The following is a 15,004-nucleotide window of genomic DNA, read 5'->3' on the forward strand; positions in this document are numbered from 1 at the left end:
TTGTTGCAGGAAGAGTCTTTAAAGAACCTGAAAAGTATTACATGTTGCTCACATAAATTTTGCACTGGCTTAGTATCCTCTGGGAAAGGAGGTCACCTGACATTTTGGTTGAAATAAAGTGTAAACCAAAAAGCAACACATCCTGTCCTAGGAAAGTTTGACTGTTGTGTGTGCTTCTTTGTCATGGTTACACAAGGATAACTTGTTGAATCTCTGTTCATAAAAGGATTTTTTTTACCGGAGCAGAGCGTTTTCTCAGCCTGTTCCTTGCACCCTTGCCAAATGTTGTCTATTTTGACATGGTGGAAGAGACTCCTGCAGAGGCTGATTCCATGAAAACCCGTGACAAACAGGCTTCCAACACGTCTCTGATCTGTAGCCTAACAATTTCATAATTTTTGTCATGGATGACTTAAAGTTGCAGAAAGCACATGAATCCAACAAGACGTTGGAAGAAAAATAACAGAGAAAGATCGCTTTGAAAGGTTTGATAGATTTTTGTTTTGTTTTGTTTTGTGTTTTGATGCTAAAGTCTGCACTTCTATAACAGTTCATTAAAACCTCAGTTAATAGGTTTACTGAGGTCATGAAGGAGAAATCTAAACACACATTTCTGGCTATGGCTCTGTGTAGCCAATTATCACCTAACTTTGCAGAAGCCTAATGAGAAATTGCTGGTTGAGTCTCAAATTTGGCATCTGCAGTGGTTAAGAATGCATGTGTAAATCACTTTGATACCATATCATGTCTCCAGGAGATTATACGTGGGGGTCATACCGGAAGAAGAAATGGACAGAATCAATGTTCAGACCATTTTGACAGCGAGTAGAACAAATATTCCCATAATTTAATTCCAATGCCACAGCAGCTGCTCTGGGCCAAAGAGGCTGGCGTGTGAAAAGAGTAAAGGTCGGGAAAACAACAGCCCTTTGTCAGACACAAACCTGCAGTAGACAGAAGCGCTGCTGCCATTTGTAGCCAGTGAAGGAATGTGACAGCACCAAGGTCGACAGACATGATACAGAACATCACTGCTCTCAGCAGATGCTTTAAAAATAGTTCAGTGGAGCGGAGAACTGCTGTAACGTGGTGTATTGTGCAGTCACTGGTTAAAAATGATACTTGTAATATATCTGTAGATACTGTGTTGATCCATATATTAAGTATATTATATTATATTAAGTAACACACTTTTATCATTCCACCTAGAAATACTAGTGTTGTCTTCTTTTCACCTGCCAGTGAGGTGCTTCCTCAAGAGATTGCGACTTCAGGAGGCTCATGCTATCTCCCCCAGATCCCACTCCACTCCCAACATTCCCAGTGCAGGCCCTCAATCCAACCAATAGGAGCTGCTAGTGTGGCATTAGTGTGGTTTCCATCCAAATAAAGGGCAAATTTAAACCAAGTTTTCAGAAAATCAATAAAATAAAATATGAACGTGTGTCTCCATCCATTTATGTGAATATTAGCACAGCAATTAATAGTGTTATGTGCTCCCTCTGCTAGTGATAACATAACATCTTTTTCGGATAACTAATGTGTGTAACCGCTGTTTTCCTATATAGAGGGTACAAGGATACTGGTCCCCTCTCTCTAAGATGTGACCAAGTTCTTTTCTTTTCAGTTATTTCTTTGTTTGGGGTGATGGGTCCAGTAGTCCTGTTTTCACAGCTTTATTTCTGTTATGTTAGAGGTTAGAGGGTGCTCCCAGGTCCGACGGCCCATTTTGTGGTTGGCCGGGTGGCTTCCCTCCCTTTTGTTAAGTTTGGCCGGCCTGTAAAAACTCTTTCATTTCTTTTGTTTAGCATTAATTTTGGGGGCCCCATTATCAGCTGGTATCAGCTCCAGCCCCCCTGAGACCCTCTAAAGCATAAAGGGTATAGCTAATGGATGAAAAGGAAATTTGGCGGGTGCGGCAGATTTATCAAGATGAAATTATTGTCTGTCGATGTTGTTTATGTTATTGACCACACAAAAAAGAGCCTTTCTGGTGGTCGTGACAGTGGCGCTAATTCCATTAATTAGACACATTAAATCCTTGCAGAAGAAGAGGGTGCAAGGAGATGACTTAAAAGAGCACCAGTCAAACTGTGGAGAACGACTGATGTTTTTGTTTCTTCAACGGAGTGAAAGCACGAGTAGATTTTACATGAAGTCAAGATTAATTCACTAAGTCTGTTTCCATTGCACTTTGTGGTTTTTTGCTTTTATCGATACATCAAATGTCTTAATTTTTGTTTTGTGAAAATGTGCATAAAAACAGGTGAATGGAAACTTGCTGTCTTCCAGCCTGCCAATGTATTTGTGGAAGTTGGAGGTAAAGCTACGAGGAACTGATCCTGAACCAGTGCTTTTACCTCTGCAACACCCGTTCTTTACGGCTTGTATGCATGGTTTTTGTGCGTACGCATTGTACATACATCTGACCCCAGGTGTGCCTCACAGCTTGTCTCCATCTTGGCTGCTACGAATTCCAGGTGAAGCTCCAATTCAGGGGATGAGCCTAAACAAACATTCCAGGAGAATCAGTTGTAGACAAAAGAAAGGGGATAAACTCGTCCACAAATGCTGTGAAGCAGGCCTATCATTTCCACTAAAACCAGAGCTCTGTAATAAAAATGCTTCTATCAGCCAAATTACCCATCCATGGTCTTGCACCTGATATAAATCAGATGGAAGAAAAATTCCACCTCCTGCTCTAATAAGCATCTTGTGTGCACAGACTCAACATTCATGCAAAGATCAAACATTTCTGTAACATTCTTGGAGATATAGTGAGTGTGTGCCAGCACAAAATTACAACCTGGCAAAAAAAAGAAGAAAAAAAAACAAAACACCCCGCTGCTTATGATATGCATTTTGCACAATAAGACATTTTGATTTGACATGTGGGGCAAAAGCATTTAAGATAATTCTCCCAGATAGCCATAATACCTTTTGAGGAACACCCAGAGGAGATAATTTGGATAGTTTGAAGCCTTTGTCTTGGTCTATGGGCCTATCTCCTCTCAGAGAAAAGGATCCCTTAAGCCTTATTGTGTGTGTGGATTCATGCAGGGATAACAGCATGTCAGTGAACGGCCATGCAACAATAGTTCAAGATGAGAGCAGTGTAAAGGTGCGACGGAGGGCTAACAACACAAGGTTTTGCTTTGGCTATGCCGTGCCTATCTAGCAAAGCATCAACACAACACTCCAATGGCCTCTCTGTGTGGCCCTGGTTTCTTTAAATGTCTTTGAAAGGTACCCTGCTTTTTTGTAGTGGCCTCATACTGGAGAATTACCTTGAAAAGTACTTTATCACCAAAATAGATTTAAAAAAAAGTGTGTTTGCAGGTTATTTGTTGCTGCCATGGAGACAAATTGGCTGGATGAATTAGAAAATAGATAAAATTACTCTTTTTCTGTTTTCTTGTTTTCATCTTGAAATGGTGATCTAATGAACAAGAAAACCAAAAAAGAGAGTATAAACTTCATCTACAAATCAGCATGCAAGGGTTAATACCACACCAAGCATGACTGTCTAATTGGAATACATCTAATCATGTGTCTAACAAGTCTTCTGGGCCAATTAATCTGAGTCAAATCTTGTCCTCATGGCAACTGACAGACAGTCTGGTCAAAGTGGCCACTGATGCTGCACTTTTGTGCCAATAAATGTGTCACAAGCAGCTGGGTAGTGTACGTTGCTGAGCTGCGGTACCATATGGGGTGCTAAAACTGAATCAAAAATCCTGCTGCCATCATGCCATGTGAAAAGCTCATGAATCTTTCTTACACATTATATTTCATTCAACACTGTCTGGGATGTCCATGTGCAAAATGGGAACAATGGTAAGGGGTAAAGGCATGAGGCTTGAATATGATTTAAAAACAACACAGTGAAGCTTCAGCAGAAGGTGGCTACCATACAGTCTATGGTGGCTACATGGTCCATTTTTAGAGTGCAGGCAGAAAGATTGATCCGAAGTATTCTGACATGATTTTGACCTCAAGAATCTTGTTCTGTTTCTTAAAAAATACTGCAGATCTATCCCCCCCACTGAAGAACATTAGCTTTTTAATTATCTTAACAAGAGCAGCCAGGAGCTACAGTATGTAAGAGGTGAGCCTTGTCCTCCATAGTTACTGTTGCTACGCCTGTCAAACTTTCCATTCCAGCAGCACGTATGTCATTTACAATCACGGTGGCAGATTTACCACACAAAATGTGTGCTAATTTTTGAAGTTTCACACAGAAATAGACAAATTCAGGTTTCTCATTTCTCGCACACGACCACCAGCTTTCACAGCTGAAATGACGACTCACTAGGATATTAGGAGACAGCTAGGAGCTCTCCTGCTTTTTGGATTAGGAAAGGTGATAAAAAAAAATAAGATGCAACACTCCAGTCTTTTAGACACCAATTTATTAAGGAGCCCTTCCTCACCTTGCAGTCCTGGGTAATCAGTGTCTCTGTTCCACCTTTACTCAAATTCATAAAATATATCTATTCCTTCCCCAAATCCTCCTCTCAAAGCTCAGTATGACAGGCACCAAATGATTCCTAAAGATGTACTTTGAATTAATATAAGTATGTTTGAATATAAGTACACTCTATTATAAAATTAGAACATCTTCAGATGGAAAATGGAGTGTGTAGAGCACTGTTAGGGACTATAGTGTGATAAAAGCTTTTCATTGGCTATTGTGCTGGCCCACTGAAGTGGCTTTGTCTGTGTCTGAGTAGTACTTCCACGAGACAGACAGGAATGAGTGCCCTCTTGCCACGCTAATAGACAAGCTGGATGTGTGGGCATATTTGACTGTGTTTGAAGTACACACAAACACAATCAAACAAATAGACTTATACAAAGAGATAACCAGACACACGCATACATTCTGTCTGTAGCCCAGACAGGAAGACATGCTCAACACAAGGCAGCGGCGCTTAGACCAGCTCTTAATTAGAGAAGGTAGACGGAGGGGTGGAGATGTTTTGAGGGGGAGGACGTTGTTGGGGTTTTGAGGGCCGTTTGAAGGATGAATAGCTGGACAATAGTGGGCCTTTCTTGTGGGTTAAATATGATCACACCCTCATGTAAAGACAGAATGATTGATAATGACACAGAAGTTATTTTCATTGAGTCCCGGTGGTAGAGTATGTGCAACCAAATGTTTAAGTGTCTAGGAATTTCCCATTTTTCTCTTGTCCGGAGATTGTATCTTCCTTTGACAGAGGAGGGCTAGTCTACATGTCTCTTGGGTACAAGAAACCAGAACCTATTATTTAGTCAAGCGCAGAGAAAAAGTGGTTTCAGAGGACCTTCAGAGAAGTGATTGATGTGAGTTAACCCTGTCAAATGCAGGGTTATGGATCAGTGCAAAATGGGACATAAATCACTTCCAAATGTCCTTACTTTACCTACCACTGTTAGATCAGACTGATACACTCTTTGCTCTCTGCTGCCTCCATAAATGTCTGGAATATTTCTTTATCGATCTATCATTTTAGGTATTTTTATAGTAGCTGTAAAATTGCACAAATTAGCTTAAGGTCCACTTGTTGAGGACAGCGGTGTCCTCCTTAGCTCATATAGGGTCAATTAGACCCCGTAGAGGTGTGACTCCCTGTTAAACCTCTCATGAACAAACTATTGTAAAACTCGAAAAACAGAAATTTTGAGTTTTTCAGGAGGTGACTTCTGTATTTTTGAGGAAGAGCTCTTTGGCTGTTTTTTTTTGTTTTTTTTTGTTTGATGCATCCGCTCTAGTTTGAAAAAAGTCTGGTGATCTGTAACGGGAAAACAATTCGGTATGGAAAAATGGATATAATCTATTTCGAACTACCTTGACAAGAGTTCCCTTGTGACCGCTGACGTCTTTTTCATAAGTTTTGCAAACTTTTCCACAGACCACATACAGCATGTCGCTTCTTTTTCGCACACAGTACGAAACCCCCAAAATGCTGAAGCCACAAGAAAGAAAATGTGGGATTTTTGGGGGGGGGGATTTCACTTGCTTGTATGGTCTATTGTCTGTGTCATCACAAGACAAGGTGTGTGTATGAGTAACTGGATTGTACTGTATGTACCTCACAGGCCTCGCATTAGGGTGAAATGCAGGCGAACAAAGGCAACCTTCTGTTAAGAGGTTTAATATACCATGGTGACGTGAGCCACAACAGTGTGTAAAAATCTGCAGAAAGCTCATTGATTGGAGTGTTAAGCTGTTAAAAATAATTAGCTTTTCTCCCCCCTCTCGTGTTATCCAGTGTCTTGCCTGCAAGTTTCTCACACAAAAGACCGGCCACAGCTCACAGCTATAGCCGACTCTGGCCTTTGCCTCATTCATTCTAACTATGCTGACATGGGGCAACATTTTCCAGGCTGCTTAACTAGCCTAAAGTTTTACAATGGGAAAGTATTTTCCACAACGAAAACACTGCCACTGGTCATAATGTGTGCATTTCCTAAATGACTGTCAGCAGGCTTTTATGACTGTTTTGGCTTGTTCGCTGCGAGAACTACAGCTTTGTTTGTGCAACAAAGAGCTCTTTAACCTCAATAATGGCCACAACATGACTTGTCAAAAGATATCTTGTCTTATTGCATCTTGAGTCCCTGAGCAGATATGGAAATCCTTCAGTGAGTGTCTTTTGTTGACCACTAGCCTTAATGTGTGATTCACGGCAGAATCTCACATTCATCAAACAATGCAAGTTGATATTTCACTACACCACATGTGCATATGGTCTTTTGCCGAATACATGCGTACCCCAGGGGCCCAACACCAACCCCCCACCCCCTTCATACCTCCTCCAGTTGGACCATGCCTGTCTCTGACAGCATACCACCCGGCCAGCAAATAGGTGGTCAGCTTTGGACTGAGGCTGCAGTCCGCCACACATCGCATGCAGCTGTTACAAAATGGACACTCTAGACATGTAACACAATACCTAAAAATGACCTCATTCAGTCTCAGCCAGTTAAAGTCAAAGCTGACACGATTTCTTTCAAAAGCGCTTGCAGCCAGGCAGACAGTACAGTCTATAATGCCTGTGAGGCAAAGCGCCAACGGCTTCTACCCCCAAACTACTGATAGCGCAGTTGGCAGGGGAGATAACTGTGTAATCGTGTGTGGTTTTCATGGATTTTGAAGCAGACATGGTGCATCAAAAGATGAAATTGATACTGTTCAAGGCCAACTGTTCCACTATAGGATGGATGGGTGTGTGTCAGTAAGTGAGTGAAGGGTGGGAAGGAGTGTGAGATGTGTATGTGCAAGGCATACAGGGATTTGAGCTTGCTTAAAAAAAGCTTCTCCTACTGCACTTTCACTGTGAAAATAGTTTTGAGTGACGTAGATGGTAGGAATAACTACTGGAAAAAACCCTCAATCAATAAATGGTGTGTGTCTTTGGTCATAGTTGATGTTGCATGAGCTTCCATAGAATGCCTTCAAAGTTAGCCAGCCAGGAGCTGTGTGATGCTTTACCACCATCTGCTGGTCAGCAGCAAAGCTGCATCAAATTACTACATTAGTTCAGTTGCATAGACAGTAAGTGTGAATGCTAATTGCAAGCTATAATAAAAAGTTAAACTAAATTGTAAGGATATTCATTTTTAAAGGCATTTCAATGACAAGTCTGCAATTAGGTGTCACAATTAAAATTTTTCAAATACATTTATTCAAAAATCATTAGTCTTTTTACAGAAGACATTTTGACATGTGACAGCAGGAAAAGCACAAGTGTAAATAATTTAATTAATGATGGCTCAATTCCACTTAGGTGCTTTGGTTTCAGGGTCCTGGTATTGTTAATGTTATTAGTAACACTTGTGCTTTGCCCACAATGACAAGACTTCGTGTCTGCTGTGAAAAAGGACGACACTCTAAGACAGTGTGACATACAGTACACATAAAATAACAATACCAGCACACACACACACACACACACACACACACACACACACACACACACACACACACAGAAAGATATTGTTCTCGAAACAACAGCAAACACAATAGTTTAGAGGGGAAAGAGATGGCTGTATTTTTAATCACTGTTCAGTAGGTTCATCAGTCAACACTATTCTTTGCAGATAGATGAATGGATGGATAGGAACACCTGTATGGCCTATCTGCACAGCATACACATTTATACTCTATCTACATAAAACTTTAATGTAATATGTATATAATATCATCATTTTATCATTTATATGCTGGTTTTCTTTCACATTGTCTTTGTCTCAGTCAGCTCTGCGCTTATGAATTACACATAAGTACAGCTGTCTCCAACAGGGACAGGGAATGTAAGAGCTTGTTTGATACAATAGGGGTCACTGTTTGCTCAGTTTGAGGAAATGCATGTTTCTTTGGGTAACCAGTTGGATACCTTTTAGAATATAATTCACCAGAATATCACTGTAATGTAATGGTGTGTTATGAGATGGGCTAAATGTTGTCAGCCTTGTATACCTGTGTGGCAGATATGGTTGTAATTTTGTTGCAGTGGTACTTCTTTAGACACTATTGTACTCTTAATGCCAGATATGATATTGCCTTGTAACCAGTCAACAGCACAGAAAAACTTCTGGGATGTAGTTCAGTAAAATTTTGAAAAAAACAGTTTTCACAAAATGTGAGCACAAAATAATTTGCCTGAGAGATTGAGTGTGTTGCTTCAGTGCGTCAGTGCAAACCAGTTGAATGGCATCTTCTTAATATGTGCTCTTTAGAGCAGGTGGCAGCTGCATATTGCACTGGAATGTTACCTCAAAGCAGACTGTGCTTCATGGTAAACATCAATCATTGGTCGTCTTTTATGAGGACACTCGTGCAGGTTTGTGTTTTCGGCTTGGTCATTAAAGATGTCTGGTTTATGCTCACAGCAAGCAGGCCAAGCTTTTTCCTAACTTGTCCATAGCCTGGAGAGTCTGGAAGGACCTCAGCACAGCTTGGTTTCACTGGAAAACTGCTTTTGAGGGGAGTTGTTATCGTGCTTCAGGACTCTTCCAAATCCTTAGATTAGATTTTAGGAACCAAGGCAGGCTTCTGGCAAGAAATCAAAGCAGTTCTTGAGGGACCACAGTATCTGTTTTCATTTAATGTACAAGGCTATCTCTGTGCAATGAGCCCTGGAAAAGTGGCTTGTATATAAACAGCTTGCCTTTTGCTGAAGTACCTGCACCTTTATTACAGAGTCATTTTGGTGACATAATTTTTCAAAAATGGTACTTTCCACCTCCTTGGTGAAGTTTTCAAAGCTTACAGGGAACTTACCTCATTGTTTGATTTGACATAACAATTTGATGAGTCATCAGGCAGTTGACAGCTTCAGCTGTTTCCAGGACTCAAGTATATGTGTACTTCAGTGAGAAATGGATTTAATGGCATTTGCTCTGTTTACGTGTCTCTTAAGTGGAGCTGAACTCTAGAAAGTGATGTTGTGGAAATGCAACCTGCACCACTAAGTGAATCCACATGGAGCCACAATCTGGCAAGCACAAGCACCCAGCCAGCGCTGACCTGCTGCCCTTCTTTATTAACCAATTGGCCTCCCTGTGGTGGAGAGAAACTTTGCTATGGTGATAACAAAAACTTGAGTTTTTACTCATAACATTTTGTTTTAACAGATTTTTCATTGTCTCTGTCTTAAAAGTCCCTCTCCATTTAAAAATGTGTTTTTCTTATTGTTACGTCACTTGGAGGTTTGACCTTCACTGCACAGAAAGATGTATGTGTGTATGAGTTTGACACTAGAAGGCTGCTTCATCTGCAGAAGGGAAGAACATTTCTCTGTGGTATTCTTAAAGTTTAAGACGTATTTAAGCCAGTTGTGGTCAAATATGCAACTTACACAAGTGTGATGGGGAGACAGTGAGAATGTGCTTTTCAGTGAAGTAGGAGAAATCTTGTGTCTAGTAGTTAACATTTTGAAATAAACATTATTTTATAATTTTTAATGATATAATTGAACCTTTGTAGATTGTATTTCTTAAAACATGTCTTGAGAACTTTAATGTACATTCCCAAAGCAGTAATTAGAGCTTAACGCTAACATCAGCATGCTAACAAACTCACAATTACAACACGCTGAAGGTTAGCAGGCATGTTTACGATTTTCACCATCATAGTTAGACAAATTCAAATTTAGACCTGATGATGGAGATGGATCATCAAGTCAGAGGATCACAGAAGTGATAACAAATTGTCCTGATGAGGAACAATAATGTCTGTCCCAAATTTAATTGCTGTCCAGCCAATAGTTGTTGAGATATTTCACAAAAAACAAAATGTCAACCTCATGGTGGTGCTAGAGGAAAAGTCAGGGGATCACCAAAGTCAGTAGAAAATAATCAACTTGTAAGTCAGCTGAAAAGCATTTTTTATTATTACATATTCTTTACAGCGTTAGTATAGTAGCAAGACATACAGTATTTGTACGATTAGTAATCATAGCACCAGAATCAATCATTCATTTTTTTTATACAGGCTACATACATACTGTAGGTACATATGATTCTTAAAAACATCTTTGGATAAAGCATGGCAAACAAGCACACTGTTTCTCTATTCAGTACCAATGCCCATTCAGTATTTAGCACACTGTTTACAATTCAAGTATGAATATTAAAAATACACATATATCATAAGTTACAAATCTTAACGGTTATTACAAAAAAAAAACAAAAAAACAGGATTACATTTCTACAAAATTTATGGCACATAGTGCATCAAGTATTCTTTAACTTTCTGATACAGACCTCATAGAACAATTGACCATCATAAAAATGAATGACGGCCAAAGGTTTTCTAGCTGCTCATTGACTTATTTTATATTTATTTTTCAGCCATTCCTTAAATCAAAAGAAGCTGCATTGTCTGAGAAGAAAGAAAATCTGCATCTATCTTCTAACTTTGGTTAAAGCTTAACATCAGAGTACCAGCATGTTAGGTTGCTTGATAATTGTAGGTGAAAGTCATTCATGATGAGTTAAGTTCTATTCAAGGGCAGATTTCCTCATGCAGTGGTTTATCTGACATATCTGATATATCTGGCAAACCTCGCAGCTAGATTTTCAGCTACATTAATGAGAGGACCATTACATACGTTATAAGCAGATCCTACGTCTGCTAGAGAGCCGATTGCCAGTGTTTTCCTTCTCAAGATCAGAGGTAATTCCAGTAGTTCAAAAGCACCATTCAAAAGATCCTCATTTAAGGTTAGTGGTTACACGCTACAAATAGTAGTAGGCTAATACCTTTCTTAGCAAAGCAGACAAAAGACAAAAAACATCAGACAATGGCTTCTCCGTAGCTAGTAGTCATTGTACCTTAAAAAACAGAACATATCTACAGTCATTACAGAATAAATATGGTCAAACATAAATATATTACAACACATATCTCAGTAGAGTATGGATGTTTGTGAGAGGTAGGGATTGCAGGTACCTACAGTAGGCCCAATGGACGGTGTGAGGTGAGACATCACACCTGATACTGTGTCACGGTGGTGTAACAGATGAGAACTTGTCTGTATGGCGTAATTAAAGAAAAATATCTGTTAAAAAATCTAAAAATAAAAGAATCCTCATAGTTTAAAAAAGCCACAGAAAACATTTATACTGTACTTAAACAATAGGAAATATTGAAAGAATATTTTCAGATATTTCCTCACAGCACTTTTGTTTATTCTGTCTCTTATGTGACAGTCTTATGTCAGTCAGTGGACTGTCTATGCAGGTTTAAGTAGTTTTGTGAAATACCTGACAGCCGATGACAGCAGATAGACTTAAGAAATACACAACAATGAAGACTAAAATTATCTGTAGTTGTTCTAAAGGCTCCTCACATTCTTCTAAAGTTTGACCTCTGACATAAGGCAGGTCTGGAGGGGTATCAGTAGTTAGTTGCTAGCTTACTCTTTCTATAAGTCTTGAGCCCCAAAGAATAGTTCAACATTTTGTGAAATACACATATTCACTTTCTTGCTGAGAGTAAGATGAGAAGAACGATACCACTCTCACGTCTGTCCGGCAAATATGAAGCTAGTTAGCCAGCCGCCAGTTAGCTTAGCTTAGCATAAAGACTGGAAACAGGGGGAAACAGATAGTCTGGGTCTGTCCAAAGGTAAAGATGCTGGACTAAAGGTGCAGTCACTGTACTTCCTGGAGTGTTTGCCTGGCAACCTCACACGTGATGTCAAGACTCCAGGAAGTTACTGCGTCCGTTCAAGAAATAGTTCGGCACATAACCCCCATAACAACACAACATGTTTTATTCTACACTTTGGTTTTTGTGCAAATTAAATAAATGAGATACAACATGTTAATTACTGAGCTTTAGAGCTGGTAGGTCGGTTGTGTTGGCTTCAGAAAGAGCCAGGCAAGCTATTTCCCCGTTTGTGCTAAGCTAAGCTAACTGGCTCCTGGAGATAGCTTCATATTTACCGTACACACGTGAGTGGTATCAATATTCTAAGCTAGCCCTCAACAAGCAAGTAAATAAACATAAATGCAAATATGTCAAACTATTCCTTTAAACTTGTATATAGCCAAGACGATCTGCAGTGTAGCTCATTTAATAGTCGCAAAAGAGATACTATATGTTTTTGAATTACTTCTTTTTTTATATCAGCCTAATGGCTGTCATACTGTAAAACAATAACACAACCATCCCTCACATGCTATTTCAATGTCTGTCTGTAGCACTTCTTTGTCACCAGTGATTTGCAATGATTTTACATACATACAGTATATTGACTGATATACTGTCTCATTGATTGCAAGTCAGTTAGATAAGTGGTAACTACATGCTAACAGTGTAGCTGTAAATATAAATATCTATGTACTGTGGAAGGTAATATATAACAAGATTAGTTCCAGGTACTTCATGAAGTAATCCTGGAAAATAATTTTACCAGGCAATTGTTTTTTACAGAAAACGTTTCACTTCACAGAGCAACATTATAAAAAGTTGTTTTTTAAAGATGAGAATTTTTTTCTTGAAGAGAGAGAATAGCCTAATGGGTTCTTCTACTGTTTGTGTAGTTGCTTGCCCAGTGTTTTGAAGCTTTGTCCCTTTGTATGATACTAAAAAAATGCATAACAGCGGCAGAAAAAGAAAGCATTTTAGGCTCCAAAACGCAAACGTGTTTGAAGGCCATTGATTGATTGAACAAATACAGCTGGCTCTTCTTCAGAGTTAGCAGTTTGGATGAAGGACCTGACAGTGGCCCTGTGGCACTGCACAGTACGTTGTGTCTTGTATGTTTTAGCTGCCATTTGGGAACTGGGGATGTTACTGTACGATGATTACTGTCAAATGCTCCTCCACCACACTCACAGATGACTATGGGGTCCAACAAATCACTATTATTGCATGTTCCTGGGCTACTGTCTTCAGGATAGATTTAGGGGTTTGGTCTCTGCATGGCCCTCAGTGGACTTGAAGGAGTAGGCCGTTGTGAGCCTGGGGAATGCACTTCCCACAGAAACCACCACAGCGACCGTAGATTCTTGTTCTGTCCTACAGACAAAGACCAGTGAGAGAGGAAAGAGTGGGCAAAGGGCAGCTTTTTTACGCAGAGAATGAAAGCTTCATAAATGTCAGTGGGGATTCCTCTTCACTGAATCAGACACAAACACAACACAGCAATTCAGATGACATTTCAGAGCAACAGCCTCATTCCAATATTCCAAGACCCAACATGAAGCACTACTACATCCCAGCAAATTGACAACTATACATTCAAAACATAATACATTCCTCAAGAGCCAAATAGCATCAGTCATACAGAGGAACACCATTCTATAAATCTACTGGTAGCTTCTTACCTCAGATCTGTGGACTTTGACGGAAACATAGTTGCCCTGAGATGTCCACTTGGTGGCCTCAGCTACTTTGAGGCCAGTACCAATCAGATTAATGCTGAACTGGCCCTGAAAGCACACATCAGATTTAATTATTATTTAACCAAGGAGGTTAAAGCTCATTCATATTTGCAGAAAAGGACTGTGGCAATAACCACAGAAGCACGTTCAATGGAGTAATAGAGCAGTTGAAGCCATTGCCAAGGTCAAGGGCATATTCCCCACAGGTCCAGGGAATTACAGCAGCAAATGTTTAAAAATATCTCTTCTTCAGCTTTCAGGCCCCTAACTAACATATAGCAAACATTTCTATGAGGCAACAATGAACAGTTTTTCACCAACCTGTGGACACTTGGCTGCACTATAACAATCTCCCGCTGTAGCAAAGGGTACAGGTCGACCAAGAAGAGTTTGGGAAAAGTGGAGGTCTGTAACTGGTAAACAGCAAAGATACAAATCTAGAGTCACAATGTGCAACAGCAGAAGTAAACATAGACTGAAGACAGCTGCTCGAAGGTAAATAACCACACAGAGTATTAGCAACCACAGTTTATTCCATTTCATTGCAGGGTTGATGTCACTTCACTGTCACATCACCAGATGTTTTGACTATTTCTAAAAGACTTTTCCACAAAATGTTGTTACAATGAGTTTGAATCCAGTAATCAATCTGCTAATCAACTCTAAACCCTTAAAATCCCCAATCAAATATATTTCACAGTTAAAAAAGTTATGAATATCTTAAAATACAAAATGTAAAAATCACAGAATGACCTTCAAATAACTAAAACTCATATTTGCTATGATATGTAGCTATTATATAATGATTACCTGAATGTTTTGTGCATGGATCTTTTACGAAATCATTTCACTTAGAGCTTATGAATCCAGGTATTTTACCAACATGGGACCACCTGCACGTTCAGTATATCCCCCTTATTACAGTAGATCTGTTAGTAGACTGGTGTAAATCGAATCCTTTTTGAATTCAGTGACTCAATCTGAACCGTGCTTCCTTGACTCTCCTGTTCATTCCCATTTACCCCGCATTGTCACACATGATGACCGTGACCAGTGCCTTTTCCTGCCCTCCCCTCACGTTGCCTGTATAAACTGATGGTAAAGTTCACGAGATGCTTCC

General features: G+C 39.7%; 1 protein-coding gene across 2 annotated transcripts in view; it reads right to left on the minus strand.

Annotated features, from left to right (window-relative positions):
- Nucleotides 1-13,429: 13,429 nt before the first annotated feature.
- The window catches only part of LOC139286025 (A disintegrin and metalloproteinase with thrombospondin motifs 20), a 77,557-nt gene continuing 75,982 nt past the window's right edge, over nt 13,430-15,004 (minus strand). For both annotated transcript variants that reach the window (XM_070906679.1, XM_070906680.1), the window contains 3 exons: nt 14,206-14,297; nt 13,828-13,932; nt 13,430-13,519 (listed from right to left, as the gene is read on the minus strand). In XM_070906679.1, the coding sequence (XP_070762780.1) occupies nt 13,430-13,519; nt 13,828-13,932; nt 14,206-14,297 (287 nt within the window). The remainder of the gene's footprint in view (nt 13,520-13,827; nt 13,933-14,205; nt 14,298-15,004) is intronic.

This window comes from Enoplosus armatus, chromosome 6 (genome assembly GCF_043641665.1).
Source record: "Enoplosus armatus isolate fEnoArm2 chromosome 6, fEnoArm2.hap1, whole genome shotgun sequence".
Classification (NCBI taxonomy): Eukaryota; Metazoa; Chordata; class Actinopteri; order Centrarchiformes; family Enoplosidae; genus Enoplosus; species Enoplosus armatus.